The 26,551-nt window shown below is 40.7% G+C and overlaps 1 protein-coding gene across 1 annotated transcript in view; it reads left to right on the top strand.

Moving 5' to 3' along the window:
• Positions 1-23,297, top strand: part of SAXO1 (stabilizer of axonemal microtubules 1) — a 33,556-nt gene extending 10,259 nt beyond the window's left edge. The window contains exons 2-4 of the mRNA XM_014067711.2: positions 13,876-14,055; positions 16,035-16,237; positions 22,166-23,297. Of these exons, the coding sequence (XP_013923186.2) occupies positions 13,876-14,055; positions 16,035-16,237; positions 22,166-23,169 (1,387 nt within the window). The 3' untranslated portion in view covers positions 23,170-23,297. The remainder of the gene's footprint in view (positions 1-13,875; positions 14,056-16,034; positions 16,238-22,165) is intronic.
• The last annotated feature ends 3,254 nt before the right edge of the window (positions 23,298-26,551 follow it).

Below are 26,551 nucleotides of genomic sequence, written 5' to 3'. Positions count from 1 at the left end.
CTGGCTGTGCCGGCAGGCCTGGGGTTGATGAGTTCCCCTCCCCTCTCGACTGCTATGGCTGTGTGATTTTCGTGTATTTTAATTATGTGTACTGTTGTTTATGTTCCCTTTCCCCTTTGAGTTGTTCGCCGCCCTGAGTCCCTCCTGGAGAAGGGCGGCATACAAATAAACCAAAACTAAACTAAACTAAACTAAACTCTGAAGGCAGCTGATAACTCTCTGACGGCCCTGGCCCCTTCTCTGCCTCTGACGTAAGGGCCAATCCTTACATATTTGCGGGAAATCTTGTTGAGAAAGCTGCTATAAAGAGGCCTCAAAGTCCCGTGATCAGGCCCGATTTGGGTCCCTCCTGTTAGAAACCAGCATTTTACTTCTATCTGTAAAGCAGAAGGGCACAAAAAAGCCATTTCCCATTTTTGCCAGGTGCTGTTTACATACTTAGGATTTTAGTCCTTCAAACACAAAGAGAAGTGAGCATGAAGGACGCGAGAGAGGCCGTCTGTTTCAAGACATGCAATGATCTCACTGCAGACCCTTTGCTGACCCAAGAGAACAAACAGTAAAAGGGTGGGCTTCCCTTTGGCTTACAAAGAGGGGACCTTCGGAAGGCTCTCTAAACAACCTGCTCCTCCATCGGTCCTGTGCTCAGATTGTTGACCCTGTTCCAAATAGCTACCTAGCTCCCAGTGGTGGACAAATCACAATTGATCCTATCGTAGTATTCAGAACCGGCTCAGAGCATAATTCTTAAGCTTCGCCTTTGCTTTCTGTGGCTACGAAACGATCATGCAGAGACACACATGTAATAAAATAAGTCAATGGTCCATTTCAGAAAAGTTTCTGAATGGGTGCAAGAGAAAAGCAGGCCATTTTTTTTTCATCAGAAGCTCCTCATTTTCTGTCTTTATTTTGCCTTTGAGGAAGAAGAGTCAGAGTCACAAATATCTGTAATATAGGGAATGTTCAGACCCGCAACGTTAATTAGCTTAACCCACTTTGAGGATTCAACAGTTGACAAATTCCTCGTTTATTTTTTTCTCTGAGGTCACCTTGTGGTGATGAACAATGCTCAAATTCTCCTTGGGTTTTTCTCTGGAGGAACCAAGGGTGTCCACCCAGACAAATATAGCCAAATATTTAATGGCACAACCATAATGCCATCTTGACTTTCGTCACTATATTTTGGAGATATTTCCCTTCATATACCCCCCCCCCCCCGCAAAAAAAATTGGTCAGCCAGTGTGGTGGTGTGGTTCAGGTGCTGGAATCTGATTTCATATTTCAGTCCACTATAAACCATCAAAGCTTATTGAGCAAGTCATACTTTCTCAACTCAACCTACATCACAGGGTGATGCTTGGTGAGGGCAAATGGGAGAAAGAAACCTCACTTATGCCACCTTGAGTTCTTAAATGGAAAGCAGGATATAAACGCAAGGTGTCCAACATTGGCAACTTTTAAGACTTGTGGACTTCAATTCCCAGAATTCCCTAGCCAGCTGTGATATAAATCTTCCAGATAAAATCATTTCTTCTAGAGAATTGTTCTTATTTTTCCTCTTCTGGCTCTATAACATAATCATTTCAAAACTACCATTTCTATGTCTGATGATGCAAGGACTACTTTTCAAAGCTGTGCACAGATGTAAACCTCAAGCAATTTGCACATGCAAATCCAGAGACTACATCCATCTTCATGCTGTCTCACTGCAAGTAAAATACAGGCATGGCAACTGAGGTGTAAATTAATATGTGGCTATAAAGTGTGAGCCTGCAATTTCCTCTCCATATTTGTCCATACCAGAAAATTTAGATACTTGAATAAAAGTGGTTACCATCATCATCAGTTAATATGTTGACATTATAACTAGTCTAAGTGCGAGAAGTTCTATTGTGGGATTAAATACCTTCTTTGCCTATATATATATTTACAGGGATTTCGTATACTTTGGCAATCTATTACAGGTATCACCTATGCATGGATTGCATTAGCGTGAAAGGCCACAATGGAGCCCAGAATTTATGTTGCTAACCGAGCCAATTGTTAAGTGGATTTTATGACCTTGTTTGCCAGAGTTGTTAAGGGAATCACTGCATTTAAGTTAGTAACACAGTTGTTAAATGAATCTGGCTTCCCTGTTGACTTTGCTTGTCAGAAGGTTGCCAAATGGGGTGCTGCAACTATCATAAATATGAATCAGATGCCAAGCATCCAAATTTTGATCACATGACCATGGGGATGCTGCAATGGTTGCAAGTGTGAAAATCAGTCACAAGTCACTTTTTTCAGTGTTGTTCTAACTTTGAACCAGAGGTAATATTCAGCAGGTTCTGACCAGTTTTGGAGAATCAGCAGCGGAAATTTTGAGTAGTTCGGAGAACCGGTAAATACCACCTCTGGCTGGCCCCGCCTCATCTATTCTCTGTCTCCCGAGTCCCAGCTGATCAAGAGGGAATGGGGATTTTGCAGTAACCTTCCCTTGCCACGCCCACCAAGCCATGCCACGCCCACAGAACCAGTAGTAATTTTTTTTGAATCCTACCACTGCTTTGAACAGTCACTAAATGAATGGTTGTAAGTCAAGGACCATCTGTAATCTTATTACAAACTGCCCCCTCCCCAATATTTTAAACACAGCAGTGGAATAGGCTATTATTGGAATCAATGTAAGATTCAATAAATAATAGACATCTTGCAGCAACATGTAATAAAAAGACCAGGCAAATGGTTTGGTTAAAATCCTTGCTCTGAGAGTCAATATTTTATGTTTTTCAAGTCCCTAACAGCAGCCCAGCATCCCCTCTGCAATACTGAGACATGCAGATGTGCACATGGATTGTATTAGTCTGAGAGAAGGCCAGCTTTCCTAGTGAACCCTTAATTGTGGGAGGGCAGGAAAAGGTTTAACTGTCAGAGTGCAAGGCCCCTCATATGACATTTTGGAAAAGGTTTTGGACTGAATTCTCCTGCGTGGTCATAAGCTGAGAACTTTCACATTTCTGCTTTTCCCAATAGAGCAGTTGCTTTTTACTGTACTTCTAAGTTTTATGTCTAAAACATTCAACATCTAAGAGCAAAGTGTTCTTGTTTCCATATGGCTCTATCTACAGTGTTACTCCCTCCCCATTCATTTTCATAATGTGATCCACATCAAATAGTCTATGGTGCCGTATCCAAATGCATTGCACATGATTTTCTTCCTTAACTGTCTGTATCTCTTAAGCTAACCCATCCTTCATCTGCCCCTCCCTATTCCTCTTCCATCTGTGAGGTGCAGATGTGAGACCGGGAGGGGGCGAGAGATGGCTGAGATGTTTACACCTTGAGCTAGGGGTCTCCAAATGTTGGTAGCCTGCTATGGACACTGTTAGGTAAGCTGCCCGTTGGGAGAGCGAGTACATTCAGCGAAGTGTTGTGAGAGTTGTGTTGGAGAACACACAAACCAGCATACAGAGACACTGCAGTTTAAGTAGGCTTTTACTTTCGTGGAAATAGAGGTACCAGAGTCCATCAAACAGTCCAAGTCATACACGGATAAGACAGTCAGCCATCAATGTCTCTCAATTAAGGGATAATCCAAATAACATAGTTCAGTATCATATAATCAGTTCAGTACATGAAGTTTGCTAACAGTTGCAAAACTTACAATAGCTCATGGCACTTTCTAATAGCCAGCTTCCAAAACACTCAGATCAGATCAGCCCAGCATCTAACGAAACACAGAGCTAATGGTCGTTCTGGCTCCGTCTTATGGCCGATTGGGGAAAACAGCAGCCAATCACATTTTACAGTATGATTTAAAAAAACAGGTACAACATTGTTACATGATTTATATATTGCCAACCCAACCATTAGATTATATTCCTAACATACACTCTCATCAAATAACCGCTAATGATGTGCGTGAACAAAGTTCTATTTATCAGGAGGCCAGCTAAGCATGTTTTCCCTCTAACCTTCCAGGAAACTTTCTATCAACCCACGATTGTCTTTTTCTGGGCTCGCTTCCAAAGTGCTGGACTGCAGCCAACCACCATTTTTATTTCCCAAGGATCTCTGTCTCTCTGTCTCTCTCTCTCTCTCTGTCTTTCTCTGTCTCTCTCTCTCTCTCATCTATTATCTATCTATCTATCTATCTATCTATCTATCTATCTATCTATCTATCTATCTATCTATCTATCCATCTATCATCTATCTATCTATCTATCTATCTATCTATCTATCTATCTATCTATCTATCTATCATCTATCTATTTAACAGGTAAAACTACCTGGCCAATGTCTGCTTTGGAAAACTAAGCAGGGTTGAACCTAGTTAGCATTTGGAGGGAGGCCTCCAGGAGATAGCAGAACTATAGGTTGCTGGTAAGATCCCTCTCTGCCCCCAGCCCTTCCTCTCTCTTTCCTATTTATATCTCTATGATCTAGCCATCCATTCATGCTGGAAGAAGACAGTAACAAATCACTTCCACCCTGGTTCCTCAAACCTTCATGAAATCTCCAAGCATCAAGTTCAGCTTGAAGGAAGCTTGTATATCTGTATAGGGCCATGATGGTGAACCTATGGCACGTAAAGCCATGTCGCCTGGCACATGTAGCCTTGCCTGTTTGTCTTCCAGATTTCTGACACGCGTCCCGATCATCTGTCCTTCACATGTGTGGCAGTGCCAAAAACCAGTATGCGCATGCGCACTGGACAGCTGATCATTGGGTGCGCATGCACACTAGAACCCAGAGTTTGGCTTTTCCAGTGCGTGGCCCCAATGAGCGTGCATGATGTTTCCATTCGACCTTTTTGGCACTCGGTGCCGAAAAGGTTCGCCATAACTGCTATAGAGTCTAAAGATCATTTGTCGGAAATGCTAGTGCACCTGAGGCTGGCAGGTTGGCTGACTTTTGAAATTAAATGAATCAAAATGAATGAGTCAAAGACCCTGGTCAGAAGTAGGGAATTTGCCTGTAAGAATTCTGAAGCCCATGAAGACCAAAATGTAGGCTATTTGTTCCAAGGTCTATCTCTGTCTATCTCTCTCTGCCAGCTCCATTCCCTCTCCCCCCCTCAGAGGTCTCAGGTTGCCTTGATGCTGACCCTGACTCTGATGCCTCTGCCTCCTCCTCCTCCTCCTCCTCTGATTTGGCTACTGGAGAAGCCAACAGGCCACAACACTAATGTATGGACTTTGCAGCTCATGTGCCATCTAAATCTTCTCTTCCAAGCCACCAACCTCATTACAACCTTTATCCTCTCAGCTTAGCCTCCTCCCATATACTTCTTAATGTTTCATGCTGATTTGTTGAGTAGGATAATGATGAGAGATTATGAGACATGGGAAATTTTCATCTGTTCTATGTTCTTTGTCCTCTGTCAGATTCTTGGAAGTTGCTGGAAACTAGGAAAACAAACCTATTGTGGGGGAGGTAGGGGTAGAATTGTCAGATTGGTTTTGATAATATGGTTCTAAAGCCTGGAAGGTCCCATATCTGACCTCCAAATGTTTGGAGCAGAGGCGGGTTGCTTCCAGTTCAGCCAGGATCGAGCGAACCGGTAGTAGCGGTGGTGGGAGGCATGCGCAGAAGCATCGCACGTGAATGCGAGCACGCCCAGACCGGTAATAAAATAATTGGCAACCCACCACTGGTTTGGAGATATGTCTGGAGTTAGTCTTTGTTGTCTGAAGAAAGCATTTCTTGTTTATGTCAATGGTTTGCTTCACATATTCAGTTTTTGGCTGGGTTTACACATTTCACTAAGTCATGGTTTGGTTAAACAATGGTCTGTTGGATAAGCTGGATCTGTGTATTATACAGAGTTTTAAACCATGGGAACCAAGAGCCAATGTCCAGGTGCTCACAAGATGTTCAGCCCAAACTGGGGGAAAAAGCTATATAATATTTTAGACTAACACAATATATCATAGCAATTGACTGGATCCATACAGGAATGTTGTTTATTTCTATTGGATTGTTCTTATTTCTCTCCCGGAGTTCTCATAAACAACTCCTTGATCTGTTTCATAGGCAAATTGGCAGCGTTACTATCTACCTCATTTGGGCTACCTTGGCTAGTAATGCTGGATGGGAGATTTGGCAAAGTAGGTAGGAATTCCTGCAGCTCACTTGGGATTATAGCAGGGCTGTTTAATCAAAGCTTCATAAAAGCAAGCAGGGAGCACTCATCCCAACCCGTGTCTGGAATGAAGCATCTTAAAGAAATTTTCTACAGCTCAGAGAGTTAGTGAAGAGCTAAATTCTTTTTGGCGCAAACCTTTTTGTTTATCTACCGCATTTCCCCCAAATAAGACAGGGTCTTATTTTATTTTGATCCCCCCGAAATAAGCGCTTGGCCTTATTTTCAGGGAGGCCTTATTATTTTTGAGGTGCAGGAAGTGGTGAGCGTGGTCACCTCATGGATGCTGCTGTGTTGCAATATTTTCAGGGAGGGCTTATTTTAGCGCATGCGCTCAAAAGCCCAACTGGGCTTATTATCCGGGAAGGTCTTATTTTGGGGGAAACAGGGTAAAATCTCAGCACCATCTTCAGCTACAAAAAAGACTTTGAGCTCGCAGAGGGATCTCTCTTTGTGGCAAACAAGAAAGCATAGAGCAACTCCTCTAATTCTTCAACATCCTTTGGTAACAAGGATTCCCTATGGCAGTGGTCTCCAACTGCTCTGGCTTTCTTGATTGGTCGGTGTGGGGGAGAGGGGGTGGTTCCGCATGAATGGTGGGTGAGCATGCATGCCCATACAGCCCCATTTCTGCAAACAGTTGGCATGGATACAAATGACCCACACACCTGCCACTCACATAAATGGAGCTGCGCACGTGCACTCACCCACCCGCTGAGTGTGCAAGGGGAGCTGTGCACACATGTGCACTCGCCCGCTGCTTTCGTGGCCCAATTCTGAATAGGCTATAGTCACTCAACTATACTACCCTGATTTCTAGTAAGATAAGACAAGCTAAGACAAGATGATATGTTAATAATATGATAAGATATGTTAATAATATAATATAATATAAGATATGTTAATAATAAGATAAGATAAAATAATATAGGTTAATAATAAAACAAGATATGTTAATAATAAGATACATTAATATAATATGATAAGATGATATGTTAACAATAAGATAAGTCATGTTACTAATATAATATGATAAGAGAAGATATGCTAACAATATAATATATGTTAATAATATAATATGATAAGTTGATATGTTAATAATATGATATTTTAATAATAAGATAAAATAAGATGATGATAATAATGATAATGATGATGATGATGATGATGATGGAAGCTTATGACAATGAATCATGCCCTGCACCCTAAAAGTGATGTTAACCGATACGAAGAGCAGAAGGTGATTGAGGACTCCTACAAGTAAAACAGACTGTGGAAGAAGAAAGACACAGCTAGAATGACTACATCCAGAAAAGTGAAGAACCAATGATTAAGGAAGTAAATAAAGGAGGCCTTTTGAATACAACTAAGTTGAAAGCTGAATACAAGAAAGAAGTACTTGAGAAGCGAGCTGAAAATTGGAAAAGCAAAGCTATGCATTGCCAATACTTGAAAAGTATTGAAGGCAAAGCTGACCAAAAGCTAACTTGGAAGTGGTTAAGATCAGGAGCACTGAAAAAAGAAAACAGAAGGCTTTATTTTGGCAGCTCAAGAACAAGCCTTAGCCACAAATTGCATGAAGGCAAAAATTCAGCATGTTACCACCAATAGCAAATGATCAGTGGGTGCAGCAAAATTTCACAAACTGAATTCCTACAACACCATGACCGAGTTGCTAAAACCATTCACTGGAAATTGTGCCAGAAGTTTGGATTTGAGTACAGCAAAAACCACTGAGAACATCAGGTTGAGAAGGTTCTAGAGAATGAAAAAGTCAAGATCTTGTGAGATTTCAGAATTCAGACTGATAGGCACTTTGCCTGCAACATACCTGATATAACAATAGTTGAAAAGAAAAAAGTTTGGTTCATTGACCTGGTGATGCACGAATTGAAGATAAGCAGCAAGAAAAAATCACAAAGTACCGAGACTTGCAAATTGAAGTTGAACGACTGTGGAAAAAGAAATCGTCTGTTGTCCCGATTGTAATTGGAGCCCTTGGAGCAATACCCAAAGAGCTACCTCGTTATTTGGAAATTCTAAATTTACCTTTGAACATTCTGACTTTACAAAAAACCACCCTACTTGGAACAACATATCCTCCAACGTTACCTTGACAGTTCCTAGGTCCTTGGTTAGAACTCGAGCTGTTGAGCTACCAACCAGCCCCAAAGGCTGTGAATCTCAGCAAAGATTAACCACATAATAATAATAATAATAATAATAATAATAATAATAATAATAATAATAATAATAATAATCTGATTATTTAAAAGAAAGTCAAGAACATCTATTAATCGAAGTGAAGAACAAAAATCTACTGAAGGCCCAACAGACGAAACAAGAATACAGAAAAGATGTGATAAAGTCAAGAATGGAGAATTGGCAGAACAAAGCACTGCATGGCCAATTTCTGGAAAAAATAAAAGATAAAGTGGACAGTGAACAAACTTGGTTATGGTTAAAAACAGGTACATTAAAGAAAGAAACAGAGTCACTAATCCTGGCTGCGCAAGAACAAGCTATCCGCACAAATGCCATTAAGGCCAAAATCGAAAAATCCTCTGATGATGCCAAATGCAGACTTTGCAAAGAAGCTGATGAAACTGTTGATCACATACTCAGCTGCTGTAAAAAAATCGCGCAGACTGATTATAAATTGCGGCACAATTCAGTAGCACAAATGATCCATTGGAATTTGTGCAAAAATTATAATATTAAAACAGCAACAAACTTTCAGGAACATCAGCCTGAAAAAGTCACCGAAAATCAGATGGTCAAGATCTTGTGGGATTTCCGTATACAAACCGACAAAAAACTGGCGCATAATACACCAGACATCACACTGGTTGAGAAAAATAAGGTCACAATCATAGACATCGCAATACCAGGTGATAGCAGGGTCGCCGAGAAGGAACATGAAAAAATCGCAAGATACCAGGACTTAAAAATCGAAATTCAACGACTATGGCACAAACCAGCAGTGGTAATTCCAGTGGTAATTGGCACACTGGGTGCTATTCCAAAAGCACTGGAATTACATTTAAAGCAGTTAAAAATTGACAAAATCACCATCAGTCAAATGCAAAAAGCCGCACTGCTTGGATCTGCACGCATATTACGAAAATACGTTACGACGTCCTAGGCCCCTGGGTGGGGCCCGACTAGTAACCAATGCCAAATCCGGCGAAACAACTGGCCGCTGTGATACAATTGTACAACAACAACAACAACAACAACAACAACAACAATAATAATAATACCACCAACGGCGTTTTTATCAAAGTTTTAATGTGAATGGTGACACCAAAAGTGAAAAACCAGAAAAGCAGGCCACAGTTGAATTCTGGAAAGAACTGTGGGAAAATGCAAAGGACTACAATAAGGAAGCAAAGTGGATACATAACTTTGAGAAAAGCATTGACAACAAGCAAATGCAAGTGTTAGAAATAACAACTGAGATGGTCAAAAATCGAGTAAAAAAAGTAAAGAATTGGACATCACCTGGAAATGACCAATTGCATGGTTTCTGGCTCAAATATCTGACCGGTTTACATGCAATATTGGCAGACTGAATGAAATTTTACAAAATGGTCAAATTGATGAATGGTTGACAACTGGAAAAACATACTTGATTCAGAAAGATGCAACTAAAGGAACAATACTTGAAAACTACAGACCAATAACATGCTTGCCAACAACCTTCAAATTACTCACAGGCATTATTGCAGATAACATTATGTATTATTTGGAAACAAATAACATCTTGCCAGTAGAGCAAAAAGGCAACAAAAGAAGGAGCAGGGGCACAAAAGACCAACTCCTAATTGATAAAATGATATTAGAAAATTGTAAGAACAGAAAAACAAACTTGAATATGGTCTGGATTGATTACAAAAAGGCATTTGACTCATTACCACATAGTTGGATCATAAAATGCTTAGAAACAACTGGCATTAGCAAAAATATTACATCCTTTACTGAAAAGGTGATGAAACAGTGGAGAACTGAGTTGGCAGTAGGGAATGAGAACTATGGAATGGTTAATATCAAGGGAGGAATTTTCCAGGGTGATTCACTTTCACCTCTTCTCTTCATCATCGAGATGATCCCACTATCAGTAATCTTTTAAAAAAATGAAATTAGGCTACCAAACAGCCAAAAAGCTGAAAATGTTTCTCATTTATTATTATATGGATGATTTGAAACTCTATGGAAAGTCAGAAATAGAAATCCAATCACTGACAAACACAGTCCGAGTATTCAGCACCAATATTTCAATGCAGTTTGGCATGGAAAAATGCGCCAATGTATCCATAAAAAGGGGCAAAATCACTACATGTGAGGAAATTGAAATGCCCAATGGCCAACTAATTAAATGCAACGAAAATGAAGCCTACAAATATTTAGGCATTCTGCAGTTGGATAACATCAAGCATGGAGAAGTAGTGGGATTCAAATAATTTAAGAACCAGTTCTCTGCCCTAATGACCAGCTGGATAGGCATGGCTGGGTGGTCATGTGACTGGATATGCATGGCCAACTCGATGTCACTCACAGTTGAGGGATGCTTCTCCTCGCCTGGTCTCTCGTGATCGTAGGAATGCTGCAATGGTCGTAAGTGTGAAAACGGTCATAAGTCACTTTTTCCAGTGCCATTGTAACTTTGAATGGTCACTAAATAAACTGTTGTAAGTCAAGGATTGCCTGTACAAAAATACAAAAAGCTTCTTTGCTTGCAAAAAGCTGCCCTAAATACCATTCATTAGATTAGAAATACCTGCAAGATGGAGTTACAAATCAGGCAGAGGGCCAGAGCACCTTGAGGAATTAAAATAGTTAAAATGCAGTGATAACTATCAGCAGCCAACTCTTGCTCATAAAGGGAAACCCTTTAGCAGAGAGGTCATTTAAGCTCTCCAGAAAGAGCACACCCAGGAGAAGCAAACCTTAGATCCATTTGCACCACTTAAACTTGACAACTGACTCATATTTATGACGCTTGCAGTGTCCCGGCGTCATGTGATCATCTTTTGTAACCTTCTGAAAAATGAAAGTCAACGGGGAAGTCAGATTCACTTAACAATCGGGTTACTAACTGAACAGTGATCCACTTAACAAACATGGCAAGAAGGGCCGTAAAAGGGGCCCCAACTCACTTAACAGCCATCTTGCTTAGCGACAGAGATATTGGGGCTCAATTGTGGTTGTAAATCGAGGACTGCCTGATCCCACTTCAGGGATTCACACTGAGTACTTGAGGAGTTGCACACCAATTGGACCATCTTCTAATCAGCTGCTTGAACTTGGAAATGCATTTTCATAGAGATGATGTCATGCGTTAGGCAGCCCTGACAGCATAAGCCATGATAAATACGATACGTGTGACTTCTTGCTCTTTCTATGCTAATTGTATATTCAGCTGGCAAGTTAGGCCAGAATAATTACAGTCATTATACAATACATGTCTATATAGTAAGAAAGCCTCAGTGGACCCAACGATTCTTCCAGACAGATGTGTGTGGAATTGGACTTTTTATTGCACCCGAAAAGCTGCTCCTTATTTTGACCGATCAGTCACCTAATTAAAGCAATTGCTTGTAGCATTAGTTCTTTTGCCCGCAGTGTAGAATCAGATTGCCACCTTACAATGTTTCTGCTTCTGCATTCTGTGAATTTAATAAGAGATTGATGTCTCCTTGTCTGGTTGTTTCTGGGCTTTTCCATACTAGAAATTTTTTTTCCTCTTAGGTAGCTGTGGATTATGTCTTTTAAAAAAATCAAAAGCAAGATGAGAACAGTGGCCACAGTAAACAATGGAAACAGAGGTGGTATTCAGCAGGTTCTGACCACTTCTGGAGAACCTGTAGCAGAAATTCTGAGTAGTTCGGAGAACTACCTCTGACTGGCCCCGCCCCCATCTATTCTCTGCCTCCCGTGTCCCAGATGATCCGGAGGAAATGGGGATTTTGCAGTAACCTTCCCCTGCCATGCCCACCAAGCCATGCCTCCAAAACATGTCACACCTCCACAACCGATAGTGAAAATTGTTTAATCCCACTGAATGAAAACATTTGTGAAATTCCAAAAGAGTTCAGTTTTCTAAGGATTTCATATTTCATTGTGTTAAATTTGTAGGCTAGGATACTGCAAAAATGTTCAATCTTCAACACAGCTGTGTACAGGTTACAACAATTCGTTTAATGACTGTTCCAAAGTTACAATGGCACTGAAAAATGGGACTGATGAACATTTTTCACAGTTACAACCTTTGCAACATCCCCATGATCATGTGATCAAAATTCAGATGCTTGGCAACTGCTTCATATTTATGACTGCTGTTGTGTCCCGAGGTCATGTGATCACTTTTTGCAAACTTCTGATTAGCAAAGTCAATGGGGAGCCAGATTCGTTAAGAATTGGATTACTAACTTATCAGTCATCTGGTTCTTAAGAGCCGTGGTGGCATAGTGATTAGAGGGCAGTACTGCAGGCTACTTTTGCTGACTGCCGGCTTCTTGCAATTTGGCAGTTCGAGTCTCACCAGGCACAAAGTTAACAGCCTTCCATCCTTTCGAAGTCAGTAAAATGAGGACCCAGATTGTTAGGGGCAATAGGCTGAGTCTGCAAACAGTTTAGAGACGGCTGTAAAGCACTGTGAAGTGCTATATAAGCTTAAGTGCTATTGCTATTGCTATCAACTGCCGTGATTCACTTAAGGACTGTGGCAACAAAGCTCGTAAAATGGGACAAAACTCACTTAACAAATGTTTCATGGAAATGTTGGCCTCAATTGTGGTCAAAGGTCAAAAATTACCTGTATTCCCTGATTCCCAATGTGGTTAATTGGAGAACTGTCCCTAAACGTAGTTACCTTTGCTTGAAGTTTCTACAACCACACTGAATAAATTGTGGATATGCACAGCTGTTGTGATCACATTATGTTCACCCATCTCCCATTTCACTTTTTTTTCCCTGCCTTCTCGTTGTGGTTTGGCTGCAAACACCTAATGTTTTACAAATTGACTTCTAGCCATATAGAGTGAATGCCAATTAAACAGTTTCTCCCTGATGAAGAATTAAATCCAGTATAATTTTGTACTAGGTAGGAAATCTGTACCTCTCCAGATGTCACTTGACACTACCTCTACTTAGCCTTATTCCAGATGGCAAGTCATTAGGGATTATGGAACAGTAGCCCAATGTTTTCTCAAATTGTATAGATGTTATCTCTCTTCTCTCTTCTACTTCAAAATGAAGTAAAAAGGAGAATTTTTCATCAATCAGGACTAAACATTTGGCATTTGCAGGATGTTTCTGTGTTATAGTATGATCAAATTTTTTAATTTATCTAGGAACGTTTCAGTTTATTTCCATTTATGTCATCTGGAGAGATTCCACATTTTTTAAAATTCAAAAGGAACCTTATTTCTTTGCATTTTGGTGGGTCAAAACAGCTATACATTGAATTGTAATCTAGAAAGCACAGATTTGTTTTTGGGTTCAGTTTGCTGAAATTCCCTGAATTTAATTTCATTTGTGTTTTTTTTTATTAAAGCATTCACATTTATATCAACAGTGCTTCTCTAGTTCACAGTTCAATACAGGTTAATTTCAAATCTCCCCAGGATATTTGGAGTTATGTGTTCTGATCAGAAATGGTATTCTATTTTCTTCATTACCGGTTCGGTAGCAGGAGTGTGCATGGATCTTGATGAACCCTAATCAATGTTTTCTTTCTTCAACAGTCGCCATCACTGTCCTCATCTACCAACCAGGCTCTTTGACAGGAATGAGAAGCCATGTCTCCTTTCCGAGTATATGGAAAAATACCCCCTTTATTCCAACATCCTACCTAGGGAATCATGCAAGCCCACCACAGAGTACCAGAAGCAGCCAGTGCCAATGGAAGCCCTTTCAACAACCAAGTAAGACAACAGCAATAGAAGTGTCTATCTATGGAGATTCTCAGCCATCCAGGTCATGGTTGTCCCAAAGGTGCTTTTTTCAAGGGGCAACTGGACTTTCTGGTTTTTCATTGAAGATCTTTCGCTTCTCATTCAAGAAGCTTTTTCAGCTCTGCCTAGATGGTGGGGAATAGAAGGATTTATTTTCCTTGCAGATAGCTTTCTGCAAAGAATGCAAATGACCTGCCGTCTGCAAGGAATATAAATCCTTCCATTCCCCACTATCCAGGCAGAGCTGAAGAAGCATCTTGAATGAGAAGCGAAACTTCTTCAAAGAAAAACCAGAAAGTCCACTTGCCTCTTGAAAAAGCACCTTTGGAACAACAGAAATGGAAGCAAAGGGAGGACTATCAGATCTATCCTGCAACTATCCAAATGACCACCGGGTGGGAGCAAAGAGAGTTCTCTGTGTAACGGCTGTCATCAAGTGGTCATCTGAATTGCAGACCTAGTAGCCCCCAAAGAAAAGCTGTTAAAGGCCAATGGTTGTGGACTTGAATGCATAGTTTGTGTATATCTGTGGGGTTTTTTTGGGGGGGGGGGGGATAATGTTGCAATGCATCCTTCTTGTCCCAGTTGTGGATGATAACAGTAGGTTTCAAGAAAAGTTGAAGGTATAGACAAATCCACTTTGTTCGGGTTGTCCATCTGAAAAAATTCCTTCCTGAATGGGAAAACCAGAGCTGAGGAATAGCCAAGTCCATCCTCTTTCTTATAACTTTGTTGCTATTGTTTTAGCCACGCCTATAGGCTTCTGGGCCATTCTTCTGTACTACCTGCTGAGTAAATTTGGATGTCCCACAACTGAGGAACGCAAAACAGGTTCATGTGCTAACTTTATACACCAGTGCAGTGATGGGTTCTGGATCCCGGTGCAACCGGTACGGTGCAATGGTGCCCGGCATTCACCACATGCACGAGTGCAGCACGCGAATGCGTACTTGCCGTCTGCAATGCTCCGCGACGCTCCAGCTGTTTGGCAGAGCATTGCTGCTCCGTGCACGTGCATGGAAGCCCCGAAGAGCTCAATTACCGGTAAGGAGCATGGGAGGGTGGGTGGGCCCTCCGGAGCACCGTACCGGAACAGTACCCGGTGCTCCCGGCAGGCACCGGTACGCCTGTACCAGGGCGTACCAGTCGTAACCCACCTCTGCACCAGTGGCAACTAAAAACAGCATGAGTGCTTTTTCATGCAATGTTTTTGTACTGTATTGTTTTTGTAGTTTAGCGTTAACTCAGTAAACAAATATTTAAACTGGGTATCTCTATTGAGCTAAAACGTTTTATAAGTACTTTTATTCACTACTGTCAGAAGACAATTAAAAAAAAATATTGCCAATAGATCTTGAAGAAGAAAAAGTTCATCTGTCCCTCACAAAACCCTGTAATCCTTAAATTGACTAAAGAAACCCACAATTAACTAAATAAAAAGGCTTTTTCGAAATTATTAAGTTTTATGCCAACATTTATTGATTGATGGAGTACAGTAAAAATTGTATCATCACAATTCAAGCAATACTCTCTGCACCTTTGCCCTATTGTACATTTGTTTAAAAGCTTCCTACAATACAGATAGTATCCATTGGTAGATTCTGCTGCTCAGTCTTTCCAAAGTGGAAAGATTTTGTACTCTTATGCCCCCTTTTAAAAAATGTGTCTGTAAGAAATAATACAACAACCTGAAAGCTAAAAGTATCCCCAAATCTCTGATAAGCAAAAAGAAAATTAACAGCGGGAACTTTTTCAGTATGAGTTATGTGGGATTTATGTGAATTTGATAAGCAATATTCTGGGAGGTTTAGATTAATTTTGTTTAAAGTAGTCATTAAAATCTATGGGATGGCTTGGAAACATGTCAAATTGTTTTCAATAGGACTGTTTTAAGTTAAACACAACTATCGATATACTACAAGCTTAATGAGCGCTGTTGATGTTTGCAGGAGAGATTATATCCCACATGAAGTCTTCCGTATTATACAGAAACCTCCTGATAAATATGTCAAGAGCAATGAATGTATGGACCTACAGACTACATATAGACAAGACTATAACCCATACTCCGTATCTCGAGTGGGTCTTTGCATGCCCCAGGAACAAACGCATTCTTCTTCAGAGAAGATGATCACAGTCCCGACATATAAAAGTAAGAGTTGAAAAAATAATTAGAAATATTTTAAATGCATTAGGCATCCATTTTTCTCAATAACCTCCCAAATGGGAATAATTATTCCACCTTCCAAGCTGGCGTGTTTTAAAGGGGTGCTTTAAAAAGTGCAAATGCTTAAGACCCTTACACAGGTCACATATGCTGGTTTCCCCCCATCCCTCTCCTTAGTGTTTTATGGTGTATCACCTTTTTGGGGTGTCAGGGGTACTTTGGAAGAGATGTGAATGAAATAATGGGGGATTGACTATGTGTGATCAAAGCACACCTACATCAATGATTAAGGAGGAAACAAAATCATTCTTGTAGGCCAATCATCAAGATGTAATAGGACTCATTCCATAGGTCTTAGTCACAAGAAGATTGTCTACTAGTTAAGATCCGTAGCAAGTATGAAAGGGAAAGAAGGATCCTATCAAACCATTTCCCCGTTCAGCAGAACTAGGAGTCTGCCAACCCTTCTTCATGACAACTTTATCCAAACAATCAGATCCTAGTGAGGGCACATGGGTGCTGTTACTCTTCCTTTACAATGACAAAAAATGACAATAAGCAACTCCTGTTCTCCCTTGATGTGTCTCAGATATATGTAATATCTGGACAGTCTTACTTATTATCTCAAATGTGTGGATCGACATGAATCGAATTCTCTCTCGGTGGGCTTTCATGATATGATATGAGCCATACGCAAGTCTTGATCAAAGGTCTATCTAGAGCAGCCTTTAACTGAGGATTTGAAGAGCTTGGAGGAAATGGAGCTTCACCACATTTTGTTGCAATTTGCAAGATTTTTCAAAATACCCTGCAAATGGAAATCTTCTTGGTCCCATGATCTTATTCTATATTGTAGTGATTCATCCTTTAAGGTCTGAAGCTCACCAGCTTTCAAGGATATGATAACTCCAGCGACCTTTCATATCGAGCCAATTGGAAGGCCTATAAGGAGAACCAGGTCTCCCTTAAAATACATTCAAGGTGTATAGTATATGCATGCATGAGTTGCTTCCTCCTAGGGGCAGTTGCTGCCATGAACACAAGAACATCCATGGAAATGAATGGGAACACACAATCAAGAGACCACAAGGCCAGCTCAGAGGGAATGGGATAGGGATAGAAACTGTGTACTGTACAAAATAATTATCGTTGCACACAATGGTGCCACACTGCAGCCTCAACTAGGGATACATTAGAAGATTGAAAAGAAAATATATTGCAGTGAACATACCACAACTTTACAGCATTATTATTCATTTAGTTTAATCTGGCCGCTCATCAAGTTATACAGACAAGGAATCAGTGCTAATGACTTTGCATGCCACCTCTTCTTACTCTGAAATTCCTGATAAGGGAATACAGTTGTAAAATGATTGGGTCATACATTATGAGTAGATTGTTCTTGATCTGATGGATCTTCTGCTTCTAATTTGTTAAGCGTCTCCCTTGTCTTATGAACTGATACTTCCAGCTTTCACTGTCCTCATAGCTTATTTTTCAAGTGGGTAAACTATGTCTAAGGACAGCCGTGGGAAAACCGAGGCCTTCTAAATTTTGGCCTTGATCAATCTGGAATTGTGCCACCTGCGGTTTGATCTAAGCATAGGACACAAAATTGTCAACTATAACATCTTGCATGTCAACTACTTCTTCAGCTCCAACCACAATAATACACGGGCAAACAATCAATACAAACTCAAGGTAAACCACTCCAAACTCGATTGCAGAAAATATGACTTCAGCAACAGAGTGGTCAACGCGTGGAATGCTCTACATGACTCCGTTGTTACATCCTCAAACCCTCACAGCTTCAACCTTAAACTGTCTATCTTGGATCTCACTCCATTCCTAAGAGGTCTGTAAAGGGGGCATTCATAAGCGCACCAGTGTGCCTACCGTCCCTGTCTTACTGTCCCCATTTTTCTGTATTTATCTGTTCATGTTTATGTTCATACCTATACATGTTATCTTGTACATGTTTGACAAACAAACAAATAATAAATAAATAAACAGAATCCCCAGCCAGTCAGTGGTCCCGGTGCCTGGCAATGATGGGTTGTTGGAATCCTACGATATCTGAAAGATCACTATGTCCCAAATCTGCTGTTTCTGCCTTTTCTCCGTCATACTCTATCTTATAGTCCGCTTCCATGATACATCAAGCTGTATTAGATTCATCCTTTAAAAAATAAATTCCTAGCATTGTTTTGATGCATTGATTGCAACTGAAATTGACCAGCTGCCTTGCTGACAGACCCTGATGTCATGGACTGAGAATAAATGACTGGCCCAAAGTCACCCAGATGGCTTTCAGGCTTAAGCAGGACTAGAATTCACAGTCTCCTGGTTTCTAGCCTGGTATCTTAACTGAATTTGCTCTCCTATTTATTCTTTTTAGTTTACCTATTGTAGTTGGGTTCCCCACTCCTTTCCTGAATCAAGAACAGTTAAATACTGCATGCCAATGCTTATGTATGGTCATTGTGATCTGCACATCACCTAGTCTACCATTTTATACCTTTTTATCTCCTGCAGTATATTCTGTTTTTCAAATGTGACAACCTTAGATTGTGTGGACTTCAATTCCCAGAATTCCAGTCCCCCCCCCCCCCCGCTATAGTGTGGCAGTCAAAAGGGAAGCATAAGGATTTCCTCAGTTCAACTTCACTCCTAATAATTACATGAATGTAAAGTGGTTTGCCAGTATCTCCTTCCAAAATGATTTATTAACTTCCTGTTTGTCCACAGTCCTAGAATTTCCTAGGGATTCAGTCTTGTCTATGGCTTGAAAATTTGCCATTTACGTGAAGGTAATTCATCTACAGATAATTCTGGGATAATGAATGGAATGGAATGGAATAGAATAGAATAGAATAGAACAGATAGAATAATATATAATATATAGTATAGTAATAGTAATAGTAATAGTAATAGTAATAGTAATAGTAATAGTAATAGTAATAGTAATAGTAATAGTAATAGTAATAATAGCATAGCATAGCATAGCATAGCATAATATAATATAGGTATAAGGTAGACAAGACTATACTAGAATGCAGAATAAGTGTAGTATTAAGAAAAAAATAGCCATAAAAATAATCTAAGAATATTAAACACGATAGACTAACTACTAAGCAGGATGAAGTGATATGATAAAATATCTGAATTCCTTGCAGTTTTGCAGTGCACTGTTTTAATTTTTTTCATTAACTCTGAGATACAGTGTTCTCTCCAGATAGGGAGATAACTTTAGAGTTCCTTTGTCAATGCTGATGACTGCCTGAGCCATGTCATGCATGGTTTCACTTCAATGTCTTTTTTTGCTCTGCGATGTCCTAATTTTTTTCCCCAAAGTTCTGGTACACAGGAAGCCATTGTTACTTCCTGCAAAAGACTTTTAAAGGACACTAAATTTGCAAACCTCACTTTCTAATCAGTTTTGGAACTTGCTCATTAGCTACATCTAAGCTATTAGAGACCTTCAGATTGATGATTTTGAAAACGCCAGGTGAGTCTACCTTCAGTCCTCAATGGAATTAAATTTTAATTGTAATGTTCTGAATTTAAAGAATCTAAAATAAACAGCTAAATAAGATCTTGATCTTAGAGAGCTAGAAGCAGACTTAGGGTGCAGATAAAATTGGAGTATTAAACTTTTACAATAAGATTTTGGAATTAATTGTAAAGAACAAACAACTCTTCATGGAAAATATATTCTGTTTTGGTTTTTACAAGACAAAACGAAGATAAATAATTTCATTGATTAAAAAACTGGATACTAGAAGGAATTAGTTTTTTATGTAGAGGGAAATGCTAAATATGAAGAATAACTTTCATCTGAAAAGACGAGAGTATTAAAAGAAATCTAAAACTGAAAGGCCAAGAGAATGACCTAGAAAAGTGTTTCACTGCTAGATATACAAAAGAAACTGGCTGAGGTTTTAAAGTGAAAAGATGAAATACAAATGACAAACCAAGAAAGTGGGACAAAGAAGAAATAAAATGAAATCTAATTCTCTGACAGTATTTGAAGAAACGAAATATAAATATAAAATTGGTTTATTGGATCCAGGTTAAAACAGGTTATGAGGTTATTTCTGCTAACCCTTTATGGAATTTCTGTGGACACCAGGACTGAAAAATTGAGTTTTTTATGGATTTTTCCATAGCTAAGAGATGACATTTGGGATGAAGAGATAAATGTTTGTATCTTTTAAAGGAGTGGAGTCCCTTAATGTAAATTCGTTTACATTTGTTGTGACAAAGGCTGGAAATCTTTATACATGTATTCTCTCTTTATTATATTTTTATTCTTTTCCCTTCTTTCTCTTTTTTCTTGCACTTTGTACTTCTTTCTATTCTCTTTTTAAAAGTTTAGTTTGCATTATTACTGCAATCCAAATTTTTAATAAAATTATATATGTAAAAAAAGATTTCAATTGACATCAGAATCAAGAGGAATTTAAGATTTGAATCCCATCTTTGAAGCAACGAACAAGAACTCAAATGTCTCTTACTTTTCCAGCTTATTTATAGAAACATGTATATTTCAAGTCAGTTCAATGTTTAAGAAGGAGAAGAAATGTCATCATCTTTAGAACTTAGAAAGCCCTGGAGAACCTTGTGGGATATTTCCCTAGTTTCATCCAAGATAAGATTACTAAATATGACACAAACTAACACAAAATTTTCACTATCTGTTAATTACATGAAGTTTTCTAGGCCAGAATGGTAAACCTGAAAAGAGCCAATTTCCACATGCTTGAAAAGAAACCGCTTTTGCAGCTAAGGCTTACAATGGGAAAAAAAAATGTACAAACTACATTAGGATCGGTGGCTTTGGATGCAAAGTACAAGTTCCAGATCTCTTGAATTGTCCTTAAAATGGATGCCAGGAGTAGAATGTCTCCAAGGTTAGCTTATGTCGTCTTGCTGTTTCATTATGAAGGGGCCATCTATCTTTCCAGATTCTACTTGCAGGTGCTTGGTGGGACTGTATTCCAATCTTACTTCTATGCTAGCAATGGGTTTTTTCAGGATTACCTCCAAGTCAGTGCTGACACCTAGCCACTCCCTGGGAAAGTCCCTGCAGTTTTCTTGGTATGGATTTTCAGAGGTGGTTCACCATTGCCTGCTTCCTAGGGTTCAGAGAGAGGGACTGGCTTAAAATCAGCTAGCTGACTTCATGCGTAGGATAGGATTAGGACAGGGGTGTCAAACTGGATTTCTTGAAGGGCCGGATCAGCATTGTAGTTGTCCTCCGCCGGCAGGCTGGTGGTGGGGGAGACAGGATGGACACCCTCTCGGAGCACTCTGCTGGCCAAAATGGGGTATGGGGGGAGGGCACAGGCAGTCACCGTGCACCCCATTTTCAGCCTGGATGGCTTCCTGCAGCACCCTGCTGGCCAAAACAGGGTGCAGGGGGGCGTGGGTGGCCCTCTGCACCCCATTTTCACTAGCAGAGGCGCTACAGGTTGGCTATTTTCAGGCCGCCCCCGCAGGCCAAATCTAAGCATCCCATGGGCCAGATCCAGTCTGTGGGCCTTAACACCTGTGGACTAGGACTTAGGATATAACGATTTCTAGCTGAAGTCTTAACCACCTAAACCAACGTGGCTCTGTGGCAATGGGATAGTAACATAATATCAATACTGCAAAATTAGAAATAACAAAATGATGCATGTATAGTTGGCTGATTCCATATTCATTCCATTAACAATTCCCATGACTCCATCTTTATGTGGTTTACTGCTAAATAGTCATTTGCCATCATTCCAATAGAAAAAGAACTGTTTTCATTTTTTCCTGTCTTATTGTTTGCTTGAATGCAGTAAAATTGCTCTTTATTAGCATGGAAGCGGGAATGTTTGAGAGTAATGAGATCCTCTTTAATCACATCTGCTTACATTTCAGCTGATTATGTGGCATGGAATCAGCCAAAAAGAGAGATGATTAAGCCACAAAACAATTACCGTCCACCGGAAAACAAATTTGAACACAGGACTACTAACCAGGATGCTTACCCATACAAAGGGCTGGTCACCACCAAGAACTTTAAGCCTGTAAGGCCTTTTCACACCTCAAAGGTCCCCTTGGAGAGCATGACCAATTATAAGTTGAATTATGTGCCTCACTGCATCCCAGAACGCTTCGTCCATAAACAAGAGCCATTCAAGACCTGCTCTGTTCCATTTGATGGGCTCACCACCCACAATCTTTCTTATAAAGGGTTAGCAGGAGAGCCAGCAAAGTCCGCGAAACCAGATTATGTCAAGCCAGACGCAGGCACTTTTATGGGCACTACTGAATTCAAGGAGAAGTTCTTAGCATGGCCAGTAGCTGCTCGCATCACCAGGAAGCCAGTGGTTTACACTCCTCCTAAAGAGAGGATGGACCTCCAGACGACAGCACAGACCCATTATGGAGATCCTCATGGGCGCCCGGCAACTTCCTGTAAACCCTTGGCCCGGGTTCCCGAACACACAGAACCCTTTGGCAACTGCTCCACTATGAAGCAAGACTTCCAGCATTGGCACTCCGAAAGACCCAAGCCTATCGTGCCACATTGCGAGATCACCTTGTCCTCTGAGCCCATGGACCTGATGACCTCCTTCCAAACCCATTACATTCCTCACCCGCTCCCTTCCATCAAGAGCTTCCGGCCCCGCTTGCCAGCGGCCAGGCCTCATGTGCCATTTGTTCAGGACACCACCTATGGCACAAGTTACACAGCAAAGGACGTGCGTATATGCCCTGCCTCTTTCAAAGAGCCACCTGGTTACGTTTTCGATAAGATCGATGAAGACGGCCACAGGCGGTTCCGAACGTCAACCGGGATGCAATCCCGACGTGCGTCGAACTCAAAGCTAGCTCTCTCTGGCAACCTGCTAAATCAAGACATAGAGGTGAAAGCTTGAAGGGTTCCTGCTTTGAAACAGACGGATGATTCTATTCTGTAATGAATGTGATTAATATAATACTCATTTCCTTGGGACGGACCCTTTCTCAGGGAACTGGAAAAAATTAGTGTTCTAGAAAAGCAAAATTAAGCGTCTGGTTGTTTTATTGAACACTCTTTTTTTAAAATACATACTTTAACCTTCATTTGGGTGGCGTTGGAGGTATAGGTAGGGGTGAAATCAGCTTACCTTTGCTACTAGTTCAGTAGCAATTTGAGCGCATGAAGCAATGTGTTGACGTCCAGTGGGTGGGTGAAGCCTGCTACCAAGCATGCCTGCAAAGATAAGCAAACAGCGAGGGGGAGGAATCCGCTGTGCCACACGATTTAGATTAGCTACAAAGCAGGAAATCCTACTTTCTATCTAATATAAATCGTGCATCACAGCTGATTGTCAGAAATACCGGTTCGCCTGAACCGGTAGCATTTTTTTTCCAACTGGTTCGGGTGAACCGGTAGCATTTCACCCCTTGGTATAGGGCAATGAATCACGGTAACTTAAATGGGCTAACTTACAGACTGTTGGGAGTCACAACTCTTTTGTGAATGAAAGTTGGGGAAATTGTGGGGACCTTAGCACTGCTGTCACTTCAGCACTGCTGCCACAATCATGTTATCTTCATTTCCAACCTTCCGTGACAGTTTCTGAGGAGACAATAGGGAAACTGGCAGGAGCTGCAAAGTTGATTGTTGGGTTCGCTGCAACCATCCCAATACTGAACTCTTTGCATGTGGGAAGCTTACAGAGAGAAAGTCAACGCAGAAGCCAGCAGGGAAGGAGGCAAATTGCTCAGCTATGTCTCCCCTAACCATGCAACCTCCCTCAGCGTCTCTGTACGTGTACTGACCACTTACACATTCCCTTGCTCTCTCCCCTATCTGGCTGCCAGTCACTTGCCTGCTGGCTTTGTGATCCTTAAGCCAATGGAACCTGATGTGGCAGGAGGGAGGGAGGAAGAAAGAAGAAATGAAGAGGGAGGGAAAGAAGGAAGGAAGAAGGAGGAAGGGGGGAAGAAAATGAAAGAAGGAAGTAACAAAGAGGGGTGGGTGGATGGGTGGATGGATGGGGGGATGGATTGGTGAATGGAGGAAGGAAGGAAGGAAGGAAGGAAGGAAGGAAGGAAGGAAGGAAGGAAGGAAGGAAAGAAGGAAGGAAGGAGAAAGATTTCAAACACATGTTGCTAACTTTTTACAAGGGAACTCAATGAGGAAATCAAGAGTAAATCATTCCCACTGATTTCTTTTTGCCCACCTATGGCCATTCTGTTTCTCTACTTAGATAAGTAAATAACTCTGAAACAATAACCCAATGGTTAATGGTTTGTCTAGTATTACGGTAGTTACGGATGGAATTGTGGCATTTATGCTGATTGCTCCCATTGTTGGAATACCCTGCCAGTAAGTACCGTTAGTTCCCTTTTAAGGAACATTTAAGGAATTGCTTCCTGCTGAGATCAAGTCAAAATTGATAACTTTGATCAAAGGTCATTCATGGCTGATGAGGCTGGAACAATCTTGCCGGCTATTTTATTCTTTTGAGTTTCTAAATGGAATTTTAATTATAGTTTTCATTTAACTTTAATTATATTTCTATATTGATTTTACTTTTGTGGTAAGTCATTTTGTGCCTCTTTCAGTGGCAGGAGATCAGGTCGCTAATCAGAGGTAGGTACCTACAGGTTTGGACTGGTTCAGCCAAATAGGTAGTAATTCGGCCAGATAAGTGACCGTACCGGTTCTATCCTGGGCGCACCAACATTATTTTCTGCTCTACACATGCGCAGAACAATCTTCATTTTAAAAATGTATTTCCCCCCTTTTTTAATGGTATATCCATGCCAGTCCCAGAGATGGGTCATTTTTCGCAAAAATGGAGGCATTTTTGCCTTCCCTCAGCCTCCAGCAGCACTCTGCAGGCTTCAGCAGGGCTGGGGGAAGGGAAAAATGCCTCAGTTTATGTGAAAAATGGCCCGTTTTCCACCCATTTTTTGCAAAAAATGGGCATTTTTGTCTTCCCCCAGCCCTGCTGAAACCTGCAGAATGTTCCTGGGGGCCAGGAAGGACAAACATTTCTTTTTCCTACTGGATAGTTTTCAGGCACTCCCTTAGCTCCAGCAGGGCTGGAGCCCCCCCCCCCCCAATCAAAACTTTTTGCCACCATTTCAGTGGGCATGGCTTGGTGAGGGAGTCATGTGACTGAGTGTGCATGAGTGATGTCAAATTGGCCACGCCCACTCAGTCACATGCCCCTTTTTAGCCACGCTCACCGAACTGGTAGCAAAAAATTTTGAAACCCACCTCTGTCGCTAATAAATAAACACATACCACATGAATACATGGATAATACTAAGAGGCCTCTTGGCTGGGAATATCAGTGCCCTTGCTAAAAACACCATCCAGCTAATAAAGAAGCTTGAAAGAAACTCTCGTATCACAATGGCACAGAATGCTCCCAGTTCCTGAAAGACCTCTTTTAATTAGCAAATTTACAATGGCCTTTTCCTTATATGTAAATATTTTAAACTTTCCAGTGGAGTGAAACCCAAAGCTAGCAAACCCATAAATGTTTCACTAATCAAAGTATTAGAAATTAATATCTGGCAATCTCACAGGGTCTTTCCCTTAAACAAATATGAATACAATTAATATTTTAATTAATATTAATGATTAATACAGTTGAGCGAGTGCAGCGATATTTCCCGAGAAGAGTCCTCCATTCCTTTGCTCGCAACAGAATACCTTATGCCACCAGGCTTGAAATTTTGGGATTGGACAACTTAGAACTACACCGCCTTTGGTCTGACCTAAGTGTAGTACATAAAATTATCTGCTACAATGTCCTACCTGTCAATGATTACTACAGCTTCAACCACAACAATGCACGAACACACAATAGATACAAACTTAAGGTAAACCGCTCCAAACTTGATTGCAGAAAATATGACTTCCACAACAGAGTGGTCAATGCCTGGAATGCATTACCTGATTCTGTGGTTTCTTCCCTAAACCCCAAAAACTTTAACCTTAGACCATCTACTGTTGACCTCACCCCATTCCTAAGAGGTCTGTAAGGGGGCGTGCATAAGCGCACCAAAGTGCCTACCGCCCCTGTCCTAATGTTCCCATTTATTAGTATCCATTTCATGTATTCATAATCATGTTTTTACTCATATATTTATAGCTTGACAAATAATAAAAATAAATAATTAATATGGGCTTAATAGATTGCTTGGGAGAACGATAAGAGGAAATGTCAGATTTTTGGGGACAGCCAGTCCCACTCCCCCCACTTAATCCTTAGGCCAAGCACAGGAAGACTCCTTGCCTGGCAAGGGCAAACA

This window comes from Thamnophis sirtalis, unplaced genomic scaffold (assembly GCF_051295495.1).
Source record: "Thamnophis sirtalis isolate CommonGarterSnake01/CBP01778 unplaced genomic scaffold, rThaSir2_p1.2 scaffold_5, whole genome shotgun sequence".
Lineage (NCBI taxonomy): Eukaryota > Metazoa > Chordata > Lepidosauria > Squamata > Natricidae > Thamnophis > Thamnophis sirtalis.
This window is presented reverse-complemented; position numbering and strand designations above follow the sequence as displayed.